General features: G+C 46.8%; 1 protein-coding gene across 3 annotated transcripts in view; it reads right to left on the reverse strand.

Moving 5' to 3' along the window:
- The window catches only part of IRAG1 (inositol 1,4,5-triphosphate receptor associated 1), a 213,544-nt gene that overhangs the window by 105,116 nt on the left and 81,353 nt on the right, over positions 1 to 27,075 (reverse strand). For 2 of the 3 annotated variants that reach the window (XM_077453556.1, XM_077453555.1), the window contains exons 2-6: positions 21,266 to 21,439; positions 14,992 to 15,086; positions 12,831 to 12,907; positions 5,342 to 5,515; positions 672 to 752 (exon numbers count right to left, since the gene is read on the reverse strand). In XM_077453556.1, the coding sequence (XP_077309682.1) occupies positions 672 to 752; positions 5,342 to 5,515; positions 12,831 to 12,907; positions 14,992 to 15,086; positions 21,266 to 21,337 (499 nt within the window). In that variant the 5' untranslated portion in view covers positions 21,338 to 21,439. The remainder of the gene's footprint in view (positions 1 to 671; positions 753 to 5,341; positions 5,516 to 12,830; positions 12,908 to 14,991; positions 15,087 to 21,265; positions 21,440 to 27,075) is intronic. The other variant, XM_077453557.1, reaches the window with a different exon arrangement.

Genomic DNA, 27,075 nt, shown 5'->3' on the forward strand with positions numbered 1-27,075 from the left:
GGAGGAATAGGGCCCCATTGTTGGTGTCACTGGGAGGAATAATGCTTCATCTTTGGTGTCAGTGAGAATAATGCCTCAAGGGCTGCATAAAGGCAAGCAAAGGGCCACATTCGGCCCCCGGGCCGCACTTTGGAGACCACTGCTCTAGAGAAGTGGTGGCCGGATGTGGCCCTTTGCCATTTTCTGGCCCTTGTGGCATTATTCCTGCCACCAACAGGAACAATGGGGCATAATTCCTGCCACTAACAATGGGGCACTAATCCTTCCACTGATGCCGATGGGGCATTATTCCTCCCCCTAAGATCTGACATTATTTGCTCCCACTGGGCACGGTCCGCCCCCCCTAAAGCCTGAAGGACAGTGAACTGGACCGTTCTTTGGAAAGTTTGGAGACCCTTGCTCTAGAGCAACTGAACTTGCAGAACGCAAGTGCAATTGCAAAGTCTATTTGCCTTTAGTAAATCAACCCCAAAATCTTAAAGAGCATTTTCTTCTTTTGAATTGTAGAAATATGAAAAAATCCATTGGCAATGGGCACCAGGCGCGAAGCAACTCAGAGCTAAACACACAATGAAACGCACATGCACTGAGAATATTTATATAGACCCCATACACGATGGATTAAGATGCCTCACTCTATGGCAGTGCAAACTGTATGCAAGCAGACGTACCTGGAGCTGGAGGGAAGGTGAAAGAATTACTCCGCGATGAGACGGGTGACACTTTGGGGCTCAGGGACGGAGAAGAAACTGCTAATAAAAAGAAAGAAATACAATAGCAAACTTTCTTTTTTTTTTACAGTAAAGCAGATCTCCAGCTCACACTAAAAGCTGGCTTTTGTAGCACGCTGAAGAGCCTGACTGCTGCTTTCACCCAGAGTGCACTGGTCTGGATGTCCAGCAGTTCGGCACTCCACCTGCACAGTGCGCTATTCAACAATGCTGCTCAGGGGGCCTGAGTGGTGTTGATTGAATCCCCGACTGCACAGATGGTGTCAGAGAACTGGATATCCAGTGGTTCAGATCTGTAGCGGTCTGGCACTCCAGTGTGCTGCAGGCAGTGGCCAGCTTTTACAGTACAAAGCACACACACATTGTAAAAATGATTAAAAAAAGATATATATGCCATATGCTTTACTTGTTATGCAGCCTGACAATACTTGAGGCTTTATGTGAATTTGCCAAGGCAGAGCACTAAAAGTATTAGTGCGATAAATTATTACATTTACGTTTTTTTTGTTTTTTTTTTGTTTTTTGTTTTTAGAAATAGAGGCTGCTGAAGAATTCTGGTTTGCTGTGTCAGAAGAACGTGTACTTTGCACAAAAGCAGCATTCTTGTATTGCTTCCTTTATCTGAAATCCCTGGTGATCCTGCCATTGCCTCTGATTTACTATTAAAAACTGACCATACTAACTACCCTGTTTCCCCTAAAATAAGACCTAGCGTGATTGTCGGTGTTGGCTGCAATATAAGCCCTACCACCCAAATAAGCCCTACTCTGTTTCCTCAAAAATAAGCCCTACCCTGAAAAGAAGACCTACAAGGGCTTTAACCACTTGCCGCCCACCCTATTACAAAAAGACGGCGGCAAAGTGGTTTGATAATCCTGACCGGACGTCATATGACGTCCTCAGGATTATGAGCCGCTGCGCGCCCCCGGGGGCGCGCATCGCGGTGATCGTCGTTACGGGGTGTCAGTCTGACACCCGGCAACTACGATCTCGGTAAAGAGTCTTTACCACGTGATCAGCCGTGTCCAATCACGGCTGATCACAGTGTAAATGGGAAGAGCCGGTGATCGGCTTTTCCTCACTCGCGTCTGTCAGACGCGAGTAGAGGAGAGCCGATCGGCTGCTCCTCTAACAGGGGGGGTCTGTGCTGATCGATTATCAGCACAGCCCCCCCGAGGATGCCCACACTGGACCACCAGGGACGCCACCAGACCACCAGGGAAAAGGTAATCCTCCCTAGACCACCAGGGATGCCAATGGTCAGCACAATGGATGCCAATCAGTGCCCATAATGGATGCCAATCAGTGCCCACAATGGGCATCACTGATTGGCATGCATTATTGTTTGGCACTGATTGGCATCCATTAGTACAGTATAACACCAGTGCCGCCTATGAGTGCCCACCCGTGCCGCCTATGAGTGCCCACCCGTGCCGCCTATGAGTGCCCACCCGTGCCGCCTATGAGTGCCCACCCGTGCCGCCTATGAGTGCCCACCCGTGCCGCCTATGAGTGCCCACCCGTGCCGCCTATGAGTGCCCACCCGTGCCCATCTCTGCCGCCCACCCGTGCCCATCTCTGCCGCCCACCCGTGCCCATCTCTGCCGCCCACCCGTGCCCATCTCTGCCGCCCACCCGTGCCCATCTCTGCCGCCCACCCGTGCCCATCTCTGCCGCCCACCCGTGCCAGCTATCAGTGCCCATCCGTGCCGCCCATCCGTGCCGCCCATCCGTGCCGCCCATCCGTGCCCATCAATGCCACCTCATCAGTGCCACTTCATTGGTGCCCATCAGTGCCGCCTTATCAGTGCCCATCAGTGTAGCCCCATCAGTGCCCATCAGTGAAGGAGAAAACGTACTTATTTACAAAGTTTTGAAACTGAAACAAAAATTTTCGGTATTTTTTTATTTGTAGCGCAAAAAATAAAAACCGTAGAGGTGATCAAATACCACCAAAAGAAAGCTCTATTTGTGGGAAAAAAATGATAAAAATGTCATTTGGGTACAGTGTAGTATGACCGCGCAATTGTCATTCAAAGTGCGACAGTGCTGAAAGCTGAAAATTGGTCTGGGCAGGAAGGTGTTTAAGTGCCCTGTATTGAAGTGGTTAACTAGGGCTTATTTGGGGGGTAGGGCTTTTATTGCAGCTATCACCGACAATCACACTAGGTCTTATTTTAGGGGAAACAGGGTAGGAGAACACACCATGGTAGAGCTGCCCGATTCTGGCTAAAAATGAGAATCATGATTTTTTTGCTTAGAAGATAGATCACGATTCTCACGGCGCAATATCATCTTTCACATTAAAACAAAAAAAATAATTGGGCTAACTTTACTGTTTTAGTTTTTTATTCATTGAAGTGTATTTTTTTCCCCCAAAAAATTGCATTTGAAAGACCGCTGGGCAAATACAGTGTGACATTAAATATTGCAGTAATTGACATTTTATTCCCTAGGGTCTCTGCTAAAATATATATAATGTTTGGGGGTTCCAAGTCATTTTTTAGCAAAAAAATATTGATTTTAACTTAAGAAACAAGTGTCAGAAAAAGATTACAAATCCAGGCAGTCTGCCAAGTTTTTTCTTTACACACAGAAGTTTATCCCTTTGATCTAAGAGTTTACAATGTTTCATTTTAAAAACTTGGCAGACTGCCCCAGTGTTTTCTTTTGACAGCTGAGTGAGCAGAGAAATCTCTCCACTTGTTATATGAAAGAATTGGCAGACTCTGCAATAGAGATCTTCAGGGGGATTGAATCGAGATCACGATTTAACGATTAATTGTGCAGCTCTACACCATTGCCAGTTTTTTATTTTTAGCTGTGCTGGAAACTCAACCTACTCTCCTCATGATCAAATGCGTCCTGATTCCTACGCCCCCCCCACTCCCCCCCCCTCTTCCTGTACAGCCATTCACTGGGAAGATCAGTGTACTGCTGTTTCTCCTCCGCCAGCTTTTATGCAGCTGAGAACAGAGGGCATGTGATCACTTATAAAACAAATAAAAAGGACAAAATGTGTAGCATGGGAAAGACACATAGGGAGAGATGGTGGTGCTGCACACACCGAGTAGTACAATATGGGAAAATTCCCCTGGGGTTTTTTTTTAAGCAGCAGGTTAAATGAGTTTTGGGAAGAAATTTAGTTCTTTATTAGAAAATTAGCATAAAATATATTCATGATAGTTAAAATATGAGCTCTGGTGGGGACAAACCTGTTCCAAGTACAAAAATTGCAAACACAAAATTATAAACATTACAAAATGTCTAAAATATATAAATTCTTGACGCGTTTCAACCCATAGAATTGGGGTCTTCTTCAGAGGTTAAGTTTGCTGTAAAGAGATTACATTTAGCGTATCAGAAATAGGGAAAATAATGTGTTTATATATATTTTTTTCCCCCATCTATACACAGATGTTTTGCCTTGCGTTTCTATTTTAAACTGAATGGGTTGTTTTACAAAGTGAGGGTTTACATATATTTTAATTCTGCTCAATATTAATATGGTTTTAAAAAAATAAAAAATAAAGTAAAAAGAAGTACATTTTGGGTTTTGATTAGCTGATACAGGTAAAAAAAAATAGATGTTGCCTCACCTACCCACATGCCCTTACCCACATCATATCCTTGTTATCCACTTTCCATGGTTTTACCCCAGTTGCTCAAGGAGCGGTAACACCCCTCTTACATGGCCGAAGCCGTTTGGAAAGGGTGGAAGTGCAACCACCATCTTGGTGACTGGTGGAGCAATGAGGGCGGAAGCACAGCTGCTGCCGGCTTGTTGATTGGCCGGCTTGGATTCAGGGAACCCATACGCTTTCCCCAGAGCCATGGAGCAGTGTCACAGTGTATTTGTTACACATAGAAGGGTGAATGGAACGCTGCACTCCAAAAGAACAGCCAAAAAATAAGGGTAAAGCAGCTTCAACCCGACTCCTTCCAGGCAATGCCCCTGACATGTTTCGCCCCACCCAAACAGCTTATTCGTCGGGGCTTATAGGGAGTCTCCTATGACTAAGCCCTTGTGGGCTGGACAAAAAACATCAGGGGTGTGACCTGGAAGGAGTCAAGCTGAAGCCGCTTTCCCTCGCTTACTTCTGGGCTGGGCACTTGTGTCCCCTCTTTTTTCTTTTCTGTGTATACACAGAGAAAGTATGGGCTCTCTTGACACCAGCACTTGCCCTCAATGTGAATCACTGCAGTATTATGGGACGATTGCTTGTAGCGGCACCCCAAGTTTACAAGATTCCTGGGTACACTTATTTACATTTGAAGTCTAATTTCTGACTGACCTAACGCGGACCGGACAGTGACAGCCAAAGGGCCAGATGTGGTCTGAAGGGCCGTAAAATGAACAGGCCTGCTCTAGAAAGTACATCCTGTTCCTGTCTCCTTTTGACATTTTAGAATGGGGTTCCTCAAGACTGTCCATATTTTTAAAGGATGCTTCGAGTCCATAATTTTGGGGGGGTGCCTCGAGATTGTCCATTTTTTTTTTTTTAAAGGGTGCCTTGTGTATATATATATATATATATATATATATATATAAAAAAAAAGGTGAAGAAACTGATCTATACAGTTCTGCTTAAAGATCTGATAGCAAATACCTGTAGGAGAGTCTGAGAGGCTGCATCGCGATCGCCTCCCTCGCCGTGTCAAGAATTTCTCGCTAACTTTTTTGGCCTCCTCCAGTATCTCCAAGTTCTTCTTTTTGTCCTCCTCAGTTATCCTGATATCGGGTAAGCTGTCGTGTACTAGGTCAATCACGTGCCCTTTGTTGTCTGAAAGAGAGCTTTAATGAGCTGAAACCAATGAAACAGCTTACAAGTTGTTGTGGTAAGACATAAAAGCCTAGCGTAAAAAAAGCCCATCTAGCCCAAAAAGCCCTTGCGTAAAAAAAGCCCAGATTGGCAGAGGCGCCCAAAGTGATTCTTCAAAGGCTACTGTACAGCACGAGTCGTCTCCTTAAGTAAAACATCCAATTACTTTATTTCTCTAGGTCAGTGATGGCGAACCTTGGCACCCCAGATGTTTTGGAACTACATTTCCCATGATGCTCATGCACTCTGCAGTATAGTTGAGCATCATGGGAAATGTAGTTCCAAAACCTCTTGGGTGCCAAGGTTCACCATCACTGCTCTAGGTGGAGTGTAGAGTTTGTGGCAGGGATGTCATCTAGGTGGCTTGCTACATGTGGTCCACCTAGATGGCATCATTGCCACTGGGAACAAGCATTATTGGTTATGTTGCCATAGGCTGTTTACATATCTACATGATTTTATGAGGGTTTTACTCAGGTTTGTAAAATGAAATATTTTAAATTTGTGCTTCTGTGCTCACCTCAGTGACAACTTCATATCCTTAAAAATCCTACCCTTTATGGGAGGGAATTCTTCCTCTCGTTTTTCCGAATTTACTATTACACCGATTTCTCTGTGAAGGTTCTCATTGATCTAGATCAGGGGTCTCCAAACTATGGCCCTCCAGTTGTTTAGGAACTACAATTCCTATCATGCCTTGTCCTGTCTGAATGTCGGTGTTTCAGTGCCTCGTGGGATGTGTAGTTCCGCAACATTTGGAGGGCCGTAGTTTGGAGATCCCTGATCTAGGTTATACTATAGCTGGTGGTAGTTAGTCACTCAGATGGACTTGTCTGGTTTCACTCATCCAAGCGGCTTCAAGGCTAGAGGTGTGAATGTTGTTTGAACAAAAATTCTCTTCTAAGTTCTCTTCCAATTCAGCCATGTAACCTAAACTATCAACACCCACCCCAGACTTCACAGCACCATGGTGATTGGGTTATGGAAATGAGGATTGCTTTTACAAACCGTCACAAACCTGCCCTGCTTTTTATCAATCAAAATCTGCCTTGAGCAGGCCCTTTTTTTTTCAGAGAATAGGTGCAGGTACCCCCCCCCCCCTTCCAACTCACCCCTTGTCTCCACCCCGTACCCACCTTTGAGCACCACCCCTTCCACCCACCTCCCGGTACTGCCCCTTTTAGAGAGTACAGTACCAAGTATCATTTGTGGTGCTCAGTAATTAGTATAGAATTTGTTAGGGATAACAGTAAAAACATTAAAATAGATCTCCTGTAGCCAGAAACAATAGACCCCCACAGCAATAATAGTCCCCCCCCCCCCTCAGGAATAGTAGACCTGTAGCAACAATAGACAGGGTGGTTGTAGAGAAGTCTGTATAACCCATAAATAGATCGAAATTTGTCCAGTTTAGCAGGCAGGCATGTACTGGCCATTGGGACTACCGGGAGTTTCCCGGTGGGCCAATGGCTCAGTGGGCCACTCTGATGTAAGGGGGTGCTGATGGGACACTGATGTAAGGGGGCTGGTAATGGTACCCTCTGATGTAAGGGGTGGTGATGGGACACTGTTGTAAGGGGGCTGGTGATGGGACACTCTGATGTAAGGGGTGCTGATGGGACACTGATGTAAGGGGGCTGGTAATGGGACCCTCTGATGTAAGGGGTGGTGATGGGACACTGTTGTAAGGGGGCTGGTGATGGGACACTCTGATGTAAGTGGGCCGGTCTGGATGAAGTCCAGGGCCAAATTTCTGTCCCAGTCCAGCCCTGTCAGCAGGTACCTGCCAAATTTCGATTCATGTGCCAAAGCAGTAACCAGAAGCTGGCCATACAACTACCATTTCTAGATGTTCCCTATAACAAATCTTCTGTTTTTGAGTTCAGTTCCACTTTAGTGCTGATAACTGGCTTTGTTTCTAATGATTAGGGTGGATAATTTCCTGCAGGCGTCTAAAATGGTGAACAGGAGATAAACAAGTGTAAAACATTTATGGTCCTCCATCTGCCTAAAAATTGTTTAAAACTGCTATTCCTTAAAGTCCTCCACCTTTAATGGCCCCTCTCTTCCACCTTGGCTCCTGTCCCGCTCCTCACTATTCCATGTACAGGGAATCGCTGTCGTTAAAACGCAGACGTTTTGGAGACTAGAGCGTGTTCCTGTAAACAGTGTTGAGTGTTTTGCTTCCGCAGCCAAATACTTTCTCCGCTGCCTGTGGTATGTCCTGGCAGGAGATGCACATTTTTTGGGGTATTTACCATCAAAGAGGAAAAAAATCATGCCAGCGCTGCTATCCAAACTGTGATGGCCACGCGTGCGTCTTGACCACCCAGACTGTGCTTGGGGATTTATGGTGTCATTCTATCCAAAAATGGATCGTTCACTTATAGCAGTGATTCTCAACCAGGGTTCCGTGGAAACCCCAGGGTTCCTCCAAAGGTTGCTAAGAGCTCCTTCAGCATTGGGCAATTTCTGCCTCTCAGATAAGTTCCCACTCACACCATTGATCTTTTTAGCTATCTGTAAGGAGATAATTCTTCCCAATGACCACAAGTGTAAGGACCATTCTTCCCACTGACCATCACACTAATGTATCATGAGTTGCAGATCTCTAATTTTTAGCAGGGGACCGAAAGAACCATTTCAAGGATTCCTCTGCATTGCAAAGGTTGAGAAAGCCTGACTGTATACAATTGTTTGTAGCTTCAGGCTTCTTGTATGTTTAGAGACTTACTCCTTTTGTGTCCTTCGTAATGCAAAACAAGTGGAAATCAAGAGTGGAGCTCCCTTGCATTGATTTCATTGGGTGGGCAGGGAACAATCTGGACAAATATACAGTAGATGCTAAACTCAGGGATCCATTTTGCTATAAAGTAGGGATGAGCTTCGTGTTCGAGTCGAACATACGTTCGACTCGAACATCGGCTGTTCGCCCGTTCGGCAAATTCCGAACGTTATGGGCCGTTCGCACCAAATTTGTGTGGCGCTCACGGCCCACAATGCACTGCGATGGCGCAGTGCATTGCTGGCTCATGATTGGCCAAGCATGCGCTGTGACCCCACATGCTTGGCCAATCACAGCGCCGGCAGCGAGGAGAGCCATGATTGGCCACAGGCAGGATGCCTGTGGCCAATCATAGCTCAGGCTGTGTAGTACACACCCCACACTATACAAGGCCGCCAGCGCGGCGGCCTTGTGTAGTGTGTTGGCATCTGTAGCAGTTAGTGGGTGTTCTGTGTACCTTCAACACAGTACACACCGATCGTTATCGGCCGATTTTTCGTTCTTGCTCTTCTGTAGTGGTTGTTGTCTGCGTGCCCTGACCGCAGTATACACCGCTATATTCACCTATATATCTAGCGATATATCTTTTATAATAGAGCTGTCAGTCAGTGTTAGGAGATTGTGCGTGCTGTCTGCGTGCTCTGAACCCAGTATACACCGCTATATCCACCTATCTAGCTAAATATCTTGCTTGTTTTAAATAGAGCTTTCAGTCAGTGTTCGGAGATTGTGCGTGCTGTCTGCGTGCTCTGAAAAAGACGGACGGCAAAACAAATTATACAGGGGTGATAACCCTTCCCTATGTTTTCCAAAAAGCTTAAAAATAGTTTTTTTGACTGGAGCTACACTTTAAAAATGTACCGGTTGAAAATTACAAACAGATTCAACTTAACACAACAAACCTACACAGTCCCTGTCTTGTTTGCACCGCCTGTATACTGCTGTTCTGAGTATATAGGGCCTGGGGGCCACTCGCATTTCCTTTTTTTAATATGGGTACGGGGTTCCCCTTAATATGCGTACAAGACCCAAAGGGGCTGGTAATGGGCAGGGAGGGCTACCCATGCCATTTTTCTCAATGATTTTCAACCATATTGCAGGAACCAGATATAACATTAAAACCGCAAGCAGCTTTAAATGACGTTATTTCCGTTTAATGTCATTTTGTGCAGGGACTGTTCTAAACACGGGAAACACGTGGCACTTCACAGGCATACTACAGACACCCCCCAGGCATGATATTTAAAGGAATATTTCACTTTTTTTTCACTTTAATCGTCACTAAAATCAGTGCTCCCACCAAAACGGCCATTTTTAAAAGTTTTTTTTGCATTGACCCATGTCCCCTGAGGCAGGAGTCAGGTCCCCAAACCCTTTTTAGGACACTATCTTGCATATTAGCCTTTAAAATTAACACTTTTCATTTCAAACGTTCGAGTCCCATAGACTTCAATGGGGTTCTAACGTTCGTACGAATTTGGGGTCCGTTCGAAAGTTCTGGTGCGAACCGAACCGGGGGGTGTTCGGCTCATCCCTACTATAAAGCTCAAAAAACTTAATTGGGCCACGAGTGGAAACTCATGGTGCTAATACAATACCACTCAAACATACCCCCCCTCCTATCTAAGAGACCACAAAAATCCTTGGGAACTGTTTAATACACTATATCAGGGTTTCTGAACCAGGGTTCCTTCAGAGGTTTCTAGGGGTTCCCTGAGCAACTGAGCACTTATTCACATTCATAATCCAAACCTGTGGCATAAACCCTATATTGTCATTGGGACACCTGCCTTTACACACGTGAACTTTAATGGCATCCCAGACTTGGTCCATAGGGTTCAATATTGAGTTGGTCCACCCTTTGCAGCTCTAACAGAAGTGCATTTGTGAGGTCAGGCACCAATGTTGAACGAGAAGGCCTGCCTCTCATTCTAATTTATCCCAAAGGTGTTCTGTCGGGTTGAGCTCAGGAGTCTGTGCAGGCCAGTCAAGTTCCTCCACCCCAAACTCACTCATCCATGTCTTTATGGACCTTGCTTTATGCACTGGTGCTCAGTCATGTTGGAACAGGAAGGGGCCATCCCCAAACTGTTCCCACAAAGTTGGGAACATGAAATTGTTCAAAATGTCTTGGTATGCTGACGCTTTAATGCCGCGTACACACGGTTGGATTTTTGTCGGAAATTCTGATCGTGTTCCAACACACAAGATTTGAGATCTGGATCTCAATTTTCCCACAACAAAATTCGTTGTCTGAAATTCTGATCGTGTGTACACAATTACGAAGCAAAAAGTGCCACACATGCTTGGAATCAAGCAGAAGAGCCGCACTGGCTATAGAACTTCAATTTTTTCGGCTCGTCGTATGTGTTGTACGTCACCGCGTTCTTGACGGTCGGAATTTCCAACAACATTGTGTGATCGTGTGTATGCAAGACAATTTTGAGCCAACATCCGTCTGAAAAAATCCATGGATTTTGTTGTCGGAATGTCCGATCGTGCGTACGCGGCATAATGCTGCGTACACGCGACCAGACTTTCCGGCAGACTAGGTCCGACGGAATCAGTCCATCAGACAATCAGATCGTGTGTGGGCTAATCCGTTAGTTTTTCCTAAAAAAAAAATCCGATGGACCTAGAAATAGAACATGTTTCAAATCTGTCCAACGGACTCAATTCCTATCGGGAAAACCGTTCGTCTGTATGCTGGTCCGACGGACTAAATGCAAAGGAAGCTATTGGCTACTGGCTATTGAACTACCTTGTTTAGTCCCATCTTACATCATGACTTAGTCCGTTCGTGTGTCGCCAATTCCATTGAAAGTCCGTCCGGAAGACCGTCGGACCTAATCTGCCGGAAAGTCTGGTCGTGTGTACGTGGCATTAGAGTTCTCTTCATGGGAACTACTGGGCAAAGCCCAACCCCAGATAAACAACCCCCACATCATAATCCCCCCTCCAAATGATTTGGAGTCCTGACCTCAACCCGAGAGTTGAGGTCAGGATAAAGGCAAGCAAAGGGCCACATGTGCCCCCTGGGCCGCAGTTTGGAGACCACTGCTAAAGACTCTGCTGGGGCTCCTGTCAATTATATATATTTTTAATTATTACGTTTTTTAAGAGAGGATAGAGCCAGTGGCATCGCTAGGGGGTGGCTTTTGGGGCTATAGCCCCGAATCTGGGGCCCATAGCCCAGAGTCTCTGTAGGGGTCCCCAAAGGGAGGGGATGCTCTCTTGGGACCCCGATGCAAGGGGGAGGCGCTCTGGGGACCCCGATGCAAGGGGGAGGCGCTCTGGGGACCCCGATGCAAGGGGGAGGCGCTCTGGGAACCCCGATGCAAGGGGGAGGCGCTCTGGGAACCCCGATGCAAGGGGGAGGCGCTCTGGGAACCCCGATGCAAGGGGGAGGCGCTCTGGGAACCCCGATGCAAGGGGGAGGCGCTCTGGGAACCCCGATGCAAGGGGGAGGCGCTCTCGGGAACCCCGATGCAAGGGGGAGGCGCTCTCGGGAACCCCGATGCAAGGGGGAGGCGCTCTCGGGAACCCCGATGCAAGGGGGAGGCGCTCTCGGGAACCCCGATGCAAGGGGGAGGCGCTCTCGGGAACCCCGATGCAAGGGGGAGGCGCTCTCGGGAACCCCGATGCAAGGGGAGGCGCTCTCGGGAACCCCGATGCAAGGGGGAGGCGCTCTCGGGAACCCCGATGCAAGGGGGAGGCGCTCTCGGGAACCCCGATGCAAGGGGGAGGCGCTCTCGGGAACCCCGATGCAAGGGGGAGGCGTTCTCTGGGGACCCCGATGCAAGGGGGAGGCGTTCTCTGGGGACCCCGATGCAAGGGGGAGGCTCTCTGGGGACCCCGATGCAAGGGGGAGGCTCTCTGGGGACCCCGATGCAAGGGGGAGGCTCTCTGGGGACCCCGATGCAAGGGGGAGGCTCTCTGGGGACCCCGATGCAAGGGGGAGGCTCTCTGGGGACCCCGATGCAAGGGGGAGGCTCTCTGGGGACCCCGATGCAAGGGGGAGGCTCTCTGGGGACCCCGATGCAAGGGGGAGGCTCTCTGGGGACCCCGATGCAAGGGGGAGGCTCTCTGGGGACCCCGATGCAAGGGGGAGGCTCTTTGGGGACCCCGATGCAAGGGGGAGGCTCTTTGGGGACCCCGATGCAAGGGGGAGGCTCTCTGGGGATATATACGCACACACGTATATTATATACAAGTGTATGGCTGCCCAATATGTTTAATATGTTGCTATGGGCTCTAGCCCCAGACCTTTTGTAGACCTAGCAACGCCCCTGGATAGAGCTGAAACTAGAAAGTAATTTAAAGGAAAATTGCTTTGGTCAGTTTTTAGTTTTTTTAACTTCATATTTTTATACAGCTATTTTATACCTTTTTTTTACAAGTACAAACTGTAGGAAGATTGGTTTAGGTTAATAAAATGGATCCAAACTTGGAAAACCCCTTTAATATTGAAAGGAAGCAAAAGCTACTCACCAACAGAGATCAGGGAACCTGCGGAGGAGGAAGATGAGCGGGACTGGCGGCCGGACCTGAAGGAGGGACTGTGTGGTCTGAGAGAAGAAGAAGTATAGACAGGACGCATCATTTTCTTTTTGGTCTGCTGAACCATTGATCAATAAGGCATGTTAAAGCAGAACTTTTCTTAGTATTGTATAGAAGTTTGTTAGGTTTTTATTTCTTCTTTTACCCTCTTTAAAAGAAAAAATGCACATGTATTTGCATTTTTTTTTTTTTTTTTTGCACAGGAGCGTGCAAAGTATTGCACTTGAGATCAGTGGATGTGGCTGCAATGTCAGGCTCTTGCTCTAGACCAGGGATCTCAAACTGGTGGCCCCCCAAGCTGTTGCAGAACTACAATTCCCAAGAGCCATTGCAAGGCTGATCGTTACAAGCAAGACTCCCATGGCCAGAGGCATGATGGGACTTGTAGTTCCGCAACAGCTGGAGGGCCGCCAGTTTGAGACTCCTGCGTCTAGACACAACTTTATTTAAGAAAGGATCAGGGGGGGCAATTGAAAGAGTATTCAACGCGTCTCAGCTGTCCAAAAACTGCTGAGAAGACCTTTGCAGGTAATCATACTGGAAAAAATATAATTAAAAGAGCAGTTATGTTCTAGTCCCTGTACCTTGTTTTCTATCTCAAGTTACATTGCAATTTAAGGCGGTACCAATCAGGAGAGCTGTGTCCTGATTGGCCATGGCACTGATCAGGGGAGTTGTCTCCTTTATTGATTGTGACCCCAACGCTCCATATGTTGGGTAGGTGCAGCGTGGTGTGGCGAGCAGTAAGCACAGAGTCCTGATTTCCCCAAAAAAGATGTATTATAGAAATAGTTCAACCATACGTGTAACATGAGGTTCCCCCAGGGGGGGCTTTAAAACTGAAATTCAGAAAGGAATTATATAAAAATATTTTATTGGAGACATGTGGGGTCAATAGCATGTTGCCGTATCAAACAGTATAATCTGGTTAGGGGATAAAACATTTCACATTTACAGAAAGTAAACACAAAGTTACAGCATCACATATCATTGGTCTGTTGTGACAATGCCCCGGTGCGTTTCGACCCATATGGTCTTCTTCAGGGGGTTGGTTTGCTATAAAGAGACATATCGGGGTGTGCAGCTGTTGTACCTCTCTTGTATGTGTCTTTCCTCTTGTTGTAGTTCAACCTTCAACCATACAATCGGGGCCTGACGGAGTCCCACCCGACTGGGATCACTTACAGCAGTGCAGTGAAGAGATAGCAGTATGTAGACTCCGTTTCACTAACAGTATTTTCTACGAGGAGTGGAGTGTGACCAGGCCGGTACGAACCCAAAGTGGAAGCTTCCATGAAAGGATAGACATAGTCCCCTGCTCTCTCCCTACCTCAACGGAACCTATTGCTAGTACTGTCTCTGACAAACGGGGGACCTGTTCCTACGCTAGCCACTTGCATAAAGCGTAAAGCGTGCCAAAACCTGGGGTTAGAGTCCTAAATAGATTCGGCCTGACCCAAGATGGCCACAATCATAGAGAAACCCAGTTTCCCTCCACTTTCTCTCACCTCTGCATTGCCGCTGTGGTCCAGCGCCACCTGCCGTGCAGAACAGACTGCACCTGCCTATACTTCTGAAAGAGACAGGGACTTGGTGCTGGATTATGGGAAATAAGAACTTTTTTTTGCATTATAGTTACCTAGGTGGATGCTCCATCTGCCCCCTGCTGGCTCTAAGGCTGAGAACCGAGCGATCAAACACCGCTGATCGCTCTGTTCACATTGCTTTGTGAGCATTGGGCTCGGTCAGGTGCCGGTCCTGACATCTGGGTGGATCCCGACCATATGGTTGTGATCTTTCCCCAGCCTGGACCGGCTTTGTGATGTCAGCTGACAGCGGACTTCAGCCCACTGTCTGATGAAAACGGGTCACAGGGGTGCAGAATGAACTGCACTCTGGCTGTACTTTAAATAAAATCTTCCAATGTGTTCCAGTGGCAGAAATCTAAACAAGGGATTCCTCTACACATTGGAAAGATTTTCTTTCATCCCTGTTTGTGTCCCTCTAACAGGAAGTGAGAAAATTTCCCCAATGAGATGCAAAGTGAAACAAATAGCAATAGCTGCACTAAATGCAGAAGATAATCACTTACCGGTTTCTTTCCAGGCAGTTTCCCTCATAGAAATCGGTGGGTTCGGGGAGAATTATAGCGGGAGGGATACAGGCTCTTCCCCCCATCTCTACCTCCTGAAAGAAACCATGGTATGCTTTAAACTTTTGTTTTTCATTATGCTTCACTAACATACCCTTGTCTTTGAAGTCAACCTAAATTTCAGTCGATTTCAACAATTTCAGTCCAGGAGAGTCACCTGCACAACAGTGCCAGACACTGGCAGGGAAGGGGTTAACACTAGGGGACGGCCAAGGGGTTAAATGTGTTCCCTTGGTGTGTTCTAACTGTGGGGGGGGGAATGTGGCTGACTAGGGGAGGAGAGAGATCGTTGTTTCTACCTAGTAGGAACACACGATCTTTCTTCTCTCCCCTGGCATAACCCGGGATTTGGGTGTTTACACACAAAGATACCGATTTTTGCTCTGTCACGAGCGATCGCGGGTGTCTGGCGGACACTGCGCCCATCAGGTGCGCGCGTGTCGGCTCTGGGCGACACGCTACGGGCGGCGCGTGCCTGCTATAGCGTCTTAAACGGCCAACGTACAGCTATGATGGCTCACGCAGGGGAGCCAATCTGCCACAGTATAACTGCAGTGGCTGGTCGGGAAGGGGTTAACGCGCTATTGAACCCAAAATTTTATATACTGCATCTTACCAATCATTCGATGTACACATGTGCGCGGCAGAAAAATCTGGTTAATTTCGGATTCGTTTGTTAAGTTAATAACTCAGTTTTGTCACATTCGTTATGTTAGCATGATTTGTTTTTGGAATTAGTTTCATATATTTGGATTCGGTCAGCGTATTCGTTATTTTCGAATCGATTCGAATTTCGGAACATGGTTATATTCATTTTATTTTACTCTATTTTTTCTATTCTTTACTATAATTGCAATATGTTTCCTTTAATTCAAATACATTTTCCAATTCAAAATCATATTTAGACGATTCGTTATTTTGTCAAGTTATTTAATTTTATTTCAGATTTGTTAAAATATGGTGGAAATTTGGATACATCTGAATGTTCAAATAACAAAAATTTTGTGGGTAAGAAAACGAATTGTACATCTCTAATTAGATGTGGTATTCGTTTTTTTGGGGGGGCTTTTCCCCCCCCCCCTCTGTTTTCACCTGGTGATCTGGCCAGTAATACACCTCCTGTATTGGAGCTTCTCCACTCTGGATGAAGGAGCAGAGGGGGCGCCTTTGGACAGCTGCATTGTCAGTCTGGGGAGAGGGGCGTATGAGATGTACTAGCAGATTGAGATACAGTTACAAATTGATGCCAAACTCCAGCTAACTTTAACCACTTGCCGAAGAGCCGCCGTCATACTGCAGCAGGTCGGCACGATCCCGCGAGCTGTCAAAGCTATACGCCGGCTCCTTTAAGCAAGATAGCAGGTGCGCGCAGGGGTGCCCATGCTCGCGGCCGCTAAGACTGCCTGCCACAAGCGATCACGGGCACAGGATGCAGAACAGACTTGTGTAACACACACATCCCTGTTCTGTGAGGAGTGACAGATCGCAAGTTTCTATTAGCTAGGAACCACGATCTGTCATCTTCTATAGTCAGTCCCCTCCCCCTACAGTTAGAACACACTAGGGAACACAGTTAACTCCTTGATCACCCCCTAGTGTTTAACCCTTCCCTACCAGTGACATTTATACAATAATCAGTGCATTTTTATAGCACGATCGCTGTATAATTGTCAATCGAAAAAAATGCCTTGGGCCTATCCCAATCCAAAAATTTGGGAAAAGTGTCCAATGTATCTGCCACATTCTTGATAAAAAAAAATTTTTTTTTTAAAACGCAGATCGCCGACATTACTAGTAAAAAATAATAAAAAAATGCCATATATCTATTCCCTATTTTGTAGATGCTATAACTTTTGCGCAAATCAATATATGCTTTTTGCAATTTTTATTAATTTTTTTTATTTATTTTATATATATATATAAACCTATTCCCTATTTTGTAGATGTTATAACTTTTGTGGAAACCAATCAATATATATGCTTTTTGCGGTTTTTATTACCAAAAATACGAAGAATACATATCGGCCTAAACTGGAAAAAAAATTAGCTTTTTTAAAAAAATGGGGGATATTATAGCAAGAAGTACAAAACATTGTGTTTTTTTCAAAATTGTCTTTTTGTTTATAGTGCAAAAAATAAAAACCGCAGAGATGATCAAATACCACCAAAAGAAAGCTCTATTTGTGGAAAAAAAAACGTCAATTTTGTTTGGGTGCAACGTCACATGTCCGTGCAATTGTCAGTTAAACTGACGCAGTGCCGAATCGCAAAAAGTGCTCTGGTCAGGGACAGGGTAAATCCTTCCGGGGCTGAAGTGGTTAAGCAGTTACAGCAGTTTTTCTTTTCTTTTGGGATAAAGTTTTTACACGAATAAAAGCTGATCATTGTACGCACCCCCCGTCATTTGTAAATAGTAAAATCTCAATCCTCCAACTAATACATCTGCAGGACAACTTGTTCTGTTAAACAAAAGACTTACTGGCTGGATCACCAAACAAAAAGACGAGTGTAAGTCTAAAAAAAAGAAAAACGAATGCAGCCATCGCATCTAAAAATTGGTAGACTGCAATACAGTAAATGCTTTCTTTTGGGTTTAATACCGCTTTAGGCAAGGTTAAAGTCATTTAAATTGTTTTTCGTCCTGCTTTTCCATCAGACCACCTAAGCTCCTCATTACCACTGTGGATGTCTGATCAATAAAAATGTGTATATATATATATATATATACACACACACTTTTTTAACTTGAGAATTGTTATTTATTTAGATTGCATTTAATTATTCAATTTTAAGGCTTGCCTATATAGATATATATCTATATATCTGTGTGTATATATCTATATCTAGAGCGAGAGCATATATTTTCCACAAAAGTTCTAATGTCTACAAAATAGGGGATAGATTTATGCAATTTTTATTATTTTATATATAAAAAAATATATATAAAAAATATATATATATATATATATATATATATATATATATATATATATATATATATATATTTTTTATATATATATATATAAAATAATAAAAATTGCACAAATCTATCCCCTATTTTATAGACGTTATAAATTTTGTGGAAAACAATCAATATACGCTAGATATAGATATAGCTAGAGATAAAGAGAATATCTATATCTATATCTATAGCTAGCGTATATTGATTGTTTTCCACAAAAGTTATAAAGTCTACAAAATAGGGGATAGATTTATGCCATTTTTATTATTTTATAGGAGATTATATATATATATATACATATATGTGTGTGTTTATATATCCTATAAAATAAAAATGGCATAAATCTATCCCCTATTTTGTAGACGTTATAACTTTTGTGGAAAACAATATACTCTCTCTCTCTATATATATATATATCTCATATATATATGAGAGAGAGAAATAAAGATATATAAAAATCTATCAATAAAAATCATACATTTTCTGTAAGGTCAGCGTATTGCCCAGATCACCATAGAGACATTATAAGTGTGGGAATTGCGTGCCAGCCCATCTTCATGCTCCTCCAGTCGTATAAAAGAAAAGAGGAAAGTTGCGGATGTTTTTAACTATGAAGTGGAACTCCGCCTGCGCAGATAATGGAAACGCAGCCAAAAAGTGAATCCCAATAATTTTATTAATGTGGAAATGCGGAAGAATGTTGCTGTATTTAGATTCAGCTCAACATAACAGTAAATTAAAACCATTCAGACGGTAAGAATAGCTTCAAGAAGTCATTCCAAAGGAAATTAAAGGAAAGAGCCTTCAAATGTGACTGTAAAAGGGTTCTGAGATCTGCAACCCTTCAGGCGGTATTAAGCCCAAAATCAAACATATTGCAGCTTTCCAATTCTTAGATGCGGTGGCTGCATTCGTTTTCATTTTTAGGCTCTCTTGTAGAGCACCCCCGAAGGGGCCACTAAATTAGCTTGGCAAAAGGATAGTATGAACCCATAGAACTGGGGGGGCAACTGAGGCAGTTAGACTCCCAGAGTGGCCCGGTTAGTTACAAGTCTGCCTGCAGGTCTTACTGTGTAAGAAAAGAAGCAATCCTCAAGAGGAAGGGTAAGGACCTGGATGGTAAGGTCTATGCACATTTTTGTGAGACAGAATGGGGTAATCCCAAAATAATTGTTTCTGCCGGCTTTGCTGGGGCCCTTGCAGTGGTGCACAGTTGGTGAAAGTTTGTGAAACTTGGTGGCTGGGGTCCTTTCAGTGGTGCAGTGTTGGTGAAACTTGGTGGCTTCTGCCTGGAGGATAGCTATAGAATAGGTGTCTGGGGAAGTGAATATGCAAAAGAACTCCAATAGTTGTAAAGGCAGTTCTGGATTAATTGGTGCCATTTTGGATGGATGCTATGGTAGTGCTAGTGAAAGACTGAACAAACTGGATGATTCTGTGTGCTCTGGTAACATGGATGAGCCTGATATTGGCAACAAGAGACCACTAATTAGTCTCTATGGAGTCTCTCTCTCGTACCCGAGCCAGTGAAATGACACTCCCTCCATGCCCCCTTGCTAGCCAGGGAGATTTGGTAGTGTAGCACCCTGGCGTTTAGGCAGGGTTGCTATTAAATTTACCTGCCAAGTGAGAGTTGCCTTGGCTAGTTTCAGGTCAATTGATTTCATCCTATCTCTGAAATTGCTGCATTTCTCTCTTCTGTCGCTAGGTGGCCGAGTACCTGGTGGCATTAGACAAGACAAGGGCATTGCAAGGACAGACTAAGAATGAATGGGGTGTCTCAGCCAATGGGCAGGGATTTTCTTGGGTCCCTTGGCCTGCTGGGAGAACCTATTTATTTGGGTGGGGTCAGGTGACCGGAGTTCTGTGCCACTTGGACGGCTGTCTGGGTGGATGTGTGTTGTAATGTCCCAGGTTGCTAAGCCATAAGCCTTGGGCCTATCCCAGGAACATCTGGCTGCTAGGCTGTCTGAGGGACTATCCAGAAGCAAGAGAGCAGTGCAGGGTTGGGATTGCAGCTTGCAGTTCAACCAGAATAGGCGGTTCTGCGGGAAGGAGAACCAGCTGTGGTTGGAGGTGGAGGGGAAGCTGTTGCCACTAAGGGCCCATCCACCTTGCTACCGGAGACCACTGTGAGTAGCTGAAGCAAGTACCGGAGCAGGATTCTCACCGGCCGTGGGACAGTGAAGAGTTGGGAAAACTTCAATAGGTGCCCAGCCAGTGGAGGTGACGCTTGCAGAGCATTGTGGTCCAAGCCAGGGACCCAGCCAGTGGCGGTGACGCTTGCAGAGCATTGTGTGCCAAGCCAAGGACCCAGCCAGTGGAGGCGACGCTTGCGGAGCATTATTGTGTGCCAAGTCGGGGACCCAGCCAGTGGAGGTGATGCTTGCGGAGCATTATTGTGTGCCAAGTCAGGGACCGAGCAGGCCAGTACGGTGACACTTGTGTATCTGAGTGCCAAGCTAAGGAACCCAACAGGGATGTGGGGGTGAGCCTTAAGGAAGATACTGAGTGGGAAGATTGGAGGAGCTCAGGAGATCCAGTGGCGAGTGGATTTGTTAGTCTAGTGAAAGACTGGGAGCTCAGCTGAGTGAAGTTCTACAATAGGAGATTGTAGAAGTGGAGGAGTTCATTGCAACCATTGTTAGAAACTGTTACAAGATTGTTGCCATAGGAGACGGCGTCCTACTCATGAAGACGTATCTAGCTGGATGCCTTCCCTGCATGGCTGTCTGCCTATAGAAGTCACGGAGTCTGCCAATTAACATTGCATCTACTAAAGGGTGTCCTGGCCCTAACTCTCTCTCCCACAGTTCTGTTTGAGACAATAAATCTGTTTGCACTCGAGAAGTGTCTGGCGTCCATCAATCTACCTTACATTACACAAACTATGCCTCATAACCCTGGAGGTCACCAGCAGGCCCCAAGGGCTCCACAGGACTTGGCTACAGTAGCATTCAAGGCACACGAGGGAGTGCTTTCCTGGGGGTAACTGGAAGACTCTCCCACCAACAGAGTCACCCATATGACTTGAGCCTAGGGGGTATACAGGTTTTGATTTTGGGTGAAGCACCTTTACATCTTTTCTCTTTTGAGGATTTAGTGTCAGAGAAAACGATCCGTACGTGTGCAAGAGGTGAAGTGGTGAATTCTCGGCTTTCTGTTCAGCTCTTTGCCCAAGTTGCATCTTGAATTTCCTATTCTAATCTGGGAGGTGAAGAGGTAAGTTTAGAAGAGTAAATGACCACTTACCCTTGCTGGTGTAGGGGTAGGCGGGTGCTGGCTATCTGCCGCCAGTTCTTGGTTTCCAGGGACGGTGGGCATCCTGAAGGGCAGGGTAGAAGGGCCCCCGGTTCCAGACTGAACTCTGACCCTGTCCAGCTAGATGAACATGAGAAGAGTTCCAGGATACTCATCTGCTACGTGCTGCCAAAAAACACAGAGCAAAGATAAAAATCTACCTTATAATATTAAGGATGGGCTATAATAACAAACAGCTCAGGACAGCGATATTAAGAAAAACACGCAGATCTTCTGACCTTTTTATTATATAAAATATATATATAAAAAAAAGTAAAATAATAATGTAAGCAATCTTCTTAATTTTTCTGCTTAACATCATAATTACAAATACAGTGGGTCATACGAGGCCAGCAACAGTCCAATCACATTTTTCTACAGTCAATCATCATTTCCAGGAAAAGGTCTGTTGACAGAGAACCGAGATACAGTAGAACCTTGGATTACGAGCATAATCCGTTCCAGAATGCTTTTAATCTAAAGCATTTGCATATCAAAGCGAGTTTCCCCATAGAAGTCAATGGAAACTAAGATAATTCGTGCCACATTGACTTCTATTGCATGCAATACCACATGTGGCCAGAGGTGGGGGGGGGGGCGCCTGAGAGCCTCAGTAATACTTGGGACATTTCAGCTGAACTTTGAAACGCTCGGAAACACTCGGGAATGGAGTATTTCCAAGTGATTCAGAGCATTTCCAAATGGCTCCGAACCGTTCTGTGTGTCCCCAGTACCTCTGGCCAAATGCGGTACTGCACATCCCTTGAATTCTGCTCGTTTTGTGAGACGCTCGCAAACTGAGTCAGGATTTTTTTTTTTAAAGTTGCTCGTCTTTCAAAATGCTCGTTAACCACGCTACGCGTTAACCAAGGTTCCACTGTACTCCGTATATCCAATTATGACCATGCCACCCATGAGGCCAATAGAAGACAAACACTCACTGTTCAGTATTTACTTAATCTCCAAATGGGAGATCTAGGGATCAGCCTATGGGCTCCTCTCCATATAAAGGTCCCGTGACATTGGATCAAATATTGATTTGATCTTGAAAGAAAATTACGATGAAGGTTTATTAAAGTAGATCTAAAGGCTGAAGGTTTTTTTACGCATTCTATGCATGAAGGTAAGAAACCTTCAGTATGCAGGTTCCCCCCCCACTGCAGACTCTCCTAATGCTTAACTGAGCACGATCCCAAACAAACGATGTGCACAAAAGCAGACTCCCGGGGCGCTCTCCTCACTGGCTGAGAAACAGCAATGGGAGCCATTGGCTCTCGCTGCTGTCAATCAGCCTGTGAGGAGAGACAAGGGGGAAGGACTGAGCCATACTGTGTCCCTTAGACACACAGAGGCAGCTCGAGAGCGAGCATGTATGAGTGCCCCCTGAACAAGCAGCTTGCTATGGGGGCACTCAGCAAGGAGGGGGGGCCAGGAGCTCTGGTGGGGGACCCAAGAAGAGAAGGACCGGGGCTGCTCTGTGCAAAACCGTTGTACAGAGCAGGTAAGTATGTTTGTTATTCTAAAGAAATACGAAAGATATAGAAAAACGCATAAACTCAAAGAAGCGAAAACATTACATTAAAGGCTCTATAGAGAAAATCCTGCATTAATGTAGAATACCCAATAAGTCCATAAACCACAGACATCAGAAACATTACAGTTTGTCTCTTAAAAGCTCATCTTCCTTTGGCTGTCAGTTTTAAAAAAAAAAAAAGTTTGGTGCATCCTACATCCGTGTAATGTACAGCAGTGATGTCATCTCCATCTAGCAGCCGATGTGCCAGGGGCGGCCCGTCCATTGGGGGTACCTGGGCTCTGCCCTCTCTCTCCAGGCCACCCTCTAAATGCAATGGATACATTCATGCATAGCATGAATCCTTCCATGGCCGCCACAGCGTTCCCCTATTTATCCGACCCCTTTCAGGGCCCTGGGCGCATTAATTACAGAGTCCAGGTTTGCCTGGATGCCCGGTCCCCGCCGATGCCTGGATGCCCGGTCCCCGCCGATGCCTGGATGCCCGGTCCCCGCCGATGCCTGGATGCCCGGTCCCCGCCGATGCCTGGATGCCCGGTCCCCGCCGCCACTCCTCTGATGCCCACCAACTAGATGGGGTAAGTACCGGTGGACTGACCGGGAGACAGCCGGGAGTTGGTGGTTAGTGATGGACGAACTTCCGACGGGACGTTTCGCGAACGCGAAACGCGAACGGACACAAACGTTCGCGAAAACGACCGTTCGCCGCGGGCTCCATTGACTTCAATGGGAGGCGAATTTCGCAAACCTTTAGGTCGAATTTGCGGCCACGGGGTAATTATTAGGGGGTAGCACGTAGTCCCACCACCTGGACAATAGCATAATACATGTATGAGGTGAATTTGGGATCGATAACTACAAGCATTTTTTTTTTATTTGGGAAATTGTTCTGACAATTCAGGACTATGGAGCTAATGAAGGCAATGGAGGAGAGGGAAGGTCAGGGACCAGGGTAGGCAAACAAGAGGGTGCAGGAGATACAGAGCACTGACAGCAGCACCGTAATACAGAGCACTGACATCAGCACCGTGACATACAGCGCTGACAGCAGCTCCGTGACATACAGCGCTGACAGCAGCTCCGTGACATACAGCGCTGACAGCAGCTCCGTGACATACAGCGCTGACAGCAGCTCCGTGACATACAGCGCTGACAGCAGCTCCGTGACATACAGCGCTGACAGCAGCACCGTGACATACAGCGCTGACAGCAGCTCCGTGACATACAGCGCTGACAGCAGCTCCGTGACATACAGCGCTGACAGCAGCTCCGTGACATACAGCACTGACAGCAGCTCCGTGACATACAGCGCTGACAGCAGCTCCGTGACATACAGCGCTGACAGCAGCACCGTGACATACAGCGCTGACAGCAGCTCCGTGACATACAGCGCTGACAGCAGCTCCGTGACATACAGCGCTGACAGCAGCTCCGTGACATACAGCGCTGACAGCAGCTCCGTGACATACAGCGCTGACAGCAGCTCCGTGACATACAGCGCTGACAGCAGCTCCGTGACATACAGCGCTGACAGCAGCTCCGTGACATACAGCGCTGACAGCAGCTCCGTGACATACAGCGCTGACAGCAGCTCCGTGACATACAGCGCTGACAGCAGCTCCGTGACATACAGCGCTGACAGCAGCACCGTAAGCAGCCCCAGGAGGAAGTCAGCACAGCACAGGGATGGTGTGATCCCCTCATAATAAGAACCCCCAGGAGGAAGTCAGCACAGCACAGGGATGGTGGGAGCCCCTCATAATAAGAACACCCAGGAGGAAGTCAGCACAGCACAGGGATGGTGGGAACCCCTCATAATAAGCAGCCCCAGTAGAAATATGACACCGCTCAACCTCTTCAAAGAGGAGGGTAGGGGCATATAGTACGGTGTGCTTTTTTGGGTCAGGGAAGTGAGCCAAATGAATTAAGAAGGTCTGTGTGCTTGATTCCAAAAATTGTTTATAGACATATACATGGTCTACTGATCACATGTGTTGAATTCCTCCGAGATCCATGCCTCATTCATTTTTAGAAATGTGAGGTAGTTAACACTGTGGTGAGCTAGGCGAGTACGCTTATCGGTCACAATCCCCCCTGCTGCGCTGAACGTCCTTTCGGACAGGACACTGGATGAGGGGCAAGCCAACAGTTCGATTGCAAATTGGGCAAGCTCTGGCCAGAGGTCAAGCCTGCCCACCCAGTAGTCTAGGGGTTCATCACTCCTCAGAGCGTCCACATCGGCCGTTAACCCAATGTAGTCGGACACCTGACGGTCTAGGCGTTCCCTGATGCTGGATCCGGATGACACCTGTCGATGGGTCGGCTGAAAGAATGACCTCATATCCGAAGTCACCAACACATCTTCAAACCGGCCTCTTCTTGCAGGCGCTGTTGGATTGGTACCCGCAAATCCTTCTCTGGGAGTGGGAATTGCTCCTCTGCCAGCGCACGCAAAAGCAGAATGCAGCATTTCTCGAAGCAAGGCCTGGAAGTGCTGCATTCTGACAGCCCTCTGCGACGGCGGTAACATTTCCGCCATTTTGTGTTTGTACCGGGGGTCTAAGTACGTTGCCACCCAGTACTGGTCCTTGACCCTCATGCTTTTTATACGGGGGTCCCTATTAAAACACTGGAGCATGAAGGCCCCCATTTGCACTAAAGTGGAAGCGGTGTGGTGGCCTGGCTCCTGCTCATCATCCAGGATAATGTCGTCCTCTTCATTCTCCTCTCCCCATCCTCGCACAACAGGGATCCCAGAAAGGTTTAAAGCATGCTCTTCTTGCTCCTGCTCATCCGCCCCGGCACCATCCTCCTCTGACTCCTCATCAGACTCCTGTTGTTGACTTGTCTCAGATAGAGTAGCCCCCCCTGGGAATTCATCCAGCATTGCGACTTCCTCATCTTCCCGCTCCTGCTCCTCCACAGCCTGATCAATGACACGACGCAATGCACGCTCCAGAAAGAAGGCATAAGGTACCATGTCACTGATGGCGCCATGGCTGCGACTGACCAGTTTGGTGATCTCCTCAAATGGCCGCAGAAGTCTGCATGTGTCGCGCATGAGCAGCCACTGGCGCGGTGAAAAAAAACCCAGCTCCCCAGAACCGTTTCTTTCGCAGAGTTCATACAGGTAGACGTTAACTGCACGTTTCTGCTGGAGCAGCCTATCAAGCATATAGAAGGTTGAGTTCCATCGCGTCGGGCAATCGCAAATAAGACGTCTGACCGGCAGATGGTGTCGCCGCTGAATGTCAGCAAGGCGAGCCATGGCCGTGTAAGATCTTCTGAAATGGGCCGAGATTTTCCTTGCCTGCCGCAAGATGTCCTGGACCCCAGGGTATTTGACAAGGAATCGCTGCACGACCAAGTTTAAGACGTGTGCCATGCACGGCACGTGCGTGATTTTGCCCTGTTTCAATGCGCTAAGCAGATTGGCACCGTTGTCACACACCACTTTACCAACTGTCAAATTGAGCGGTGTTAGCCACTCATCTGCCTGTGAACGCAAAGCTGAAAGGAGTGCCGGGCCAGTGTGGCTCTTTGCTTCCAGGCACAACAGACGCAGCACGGCATGGCAACGTCTCACCTGGCATGTGGAATAGGTTCTGGGGAGCTTGGGCGGTGCAGTGGAAGAGACGCTAGCAGCGGAAAAGGAGGAGGCAGCTGAGGAGGAGAGGGAGGAGGATGGAGTAGGAGGAGGAGAAGAAGAGTCAGGCCTGCATGCAATCCGTGGCGGTAAAACCAAATCTACACGGGTGCCACGGGTTACATGCTTGACGGCCGTCAGAAGGTTCACCCAGTGGGCAGTAAAACTGATATACCTTCCCTGCCCGTGTTTGCTAGACCACGTGTCTGTGGTCAGATGTATCTTGGCACCGACACTGTGTGCCAGAGATACATTCACTTGCCGCTGAACATGGCCATATAGCTCTGGGATGCCCTTCTCTGAGAAATACTTCCTTCCTGGGACCTTCCATTGTGGTGTTCCAATGGCCACAAATTTGCGAAAGGCCTCCGAGTCCACCAGTTTATATGGCAGTAGTTGGCGGGCTATGAGTTCTGACAAGCCAGCCGCCAACCGTTGGGCAAGAGGGTTATCCGGCGTCATCATTTTTTTACGCTCAAACATTAGGCCCACGGAAGCCTGCCTTTTTGCAGAAAAATGTGAGCTTGGCGTGATGGAAGGTGGAGTGGAGGACAATTGTGAGGAGAGAGGAGAAGGAGAAGT

Source organism: Lithobates pipiens, unplaced genomic scaffold, assembly GCF_037356315.1.
Source record: "Lithobates pipiens isolate NorthernLeopardFrog02 unplaced genomic scaffold, aLitPip1_a1.2 Scaffold_24, whole genome shotgun sequence".
NCBI lineage: Eukaryota > Metazoa > Chordata > Amphibia > Anura > Ranidae > Lithobates > Lithobates pipiens.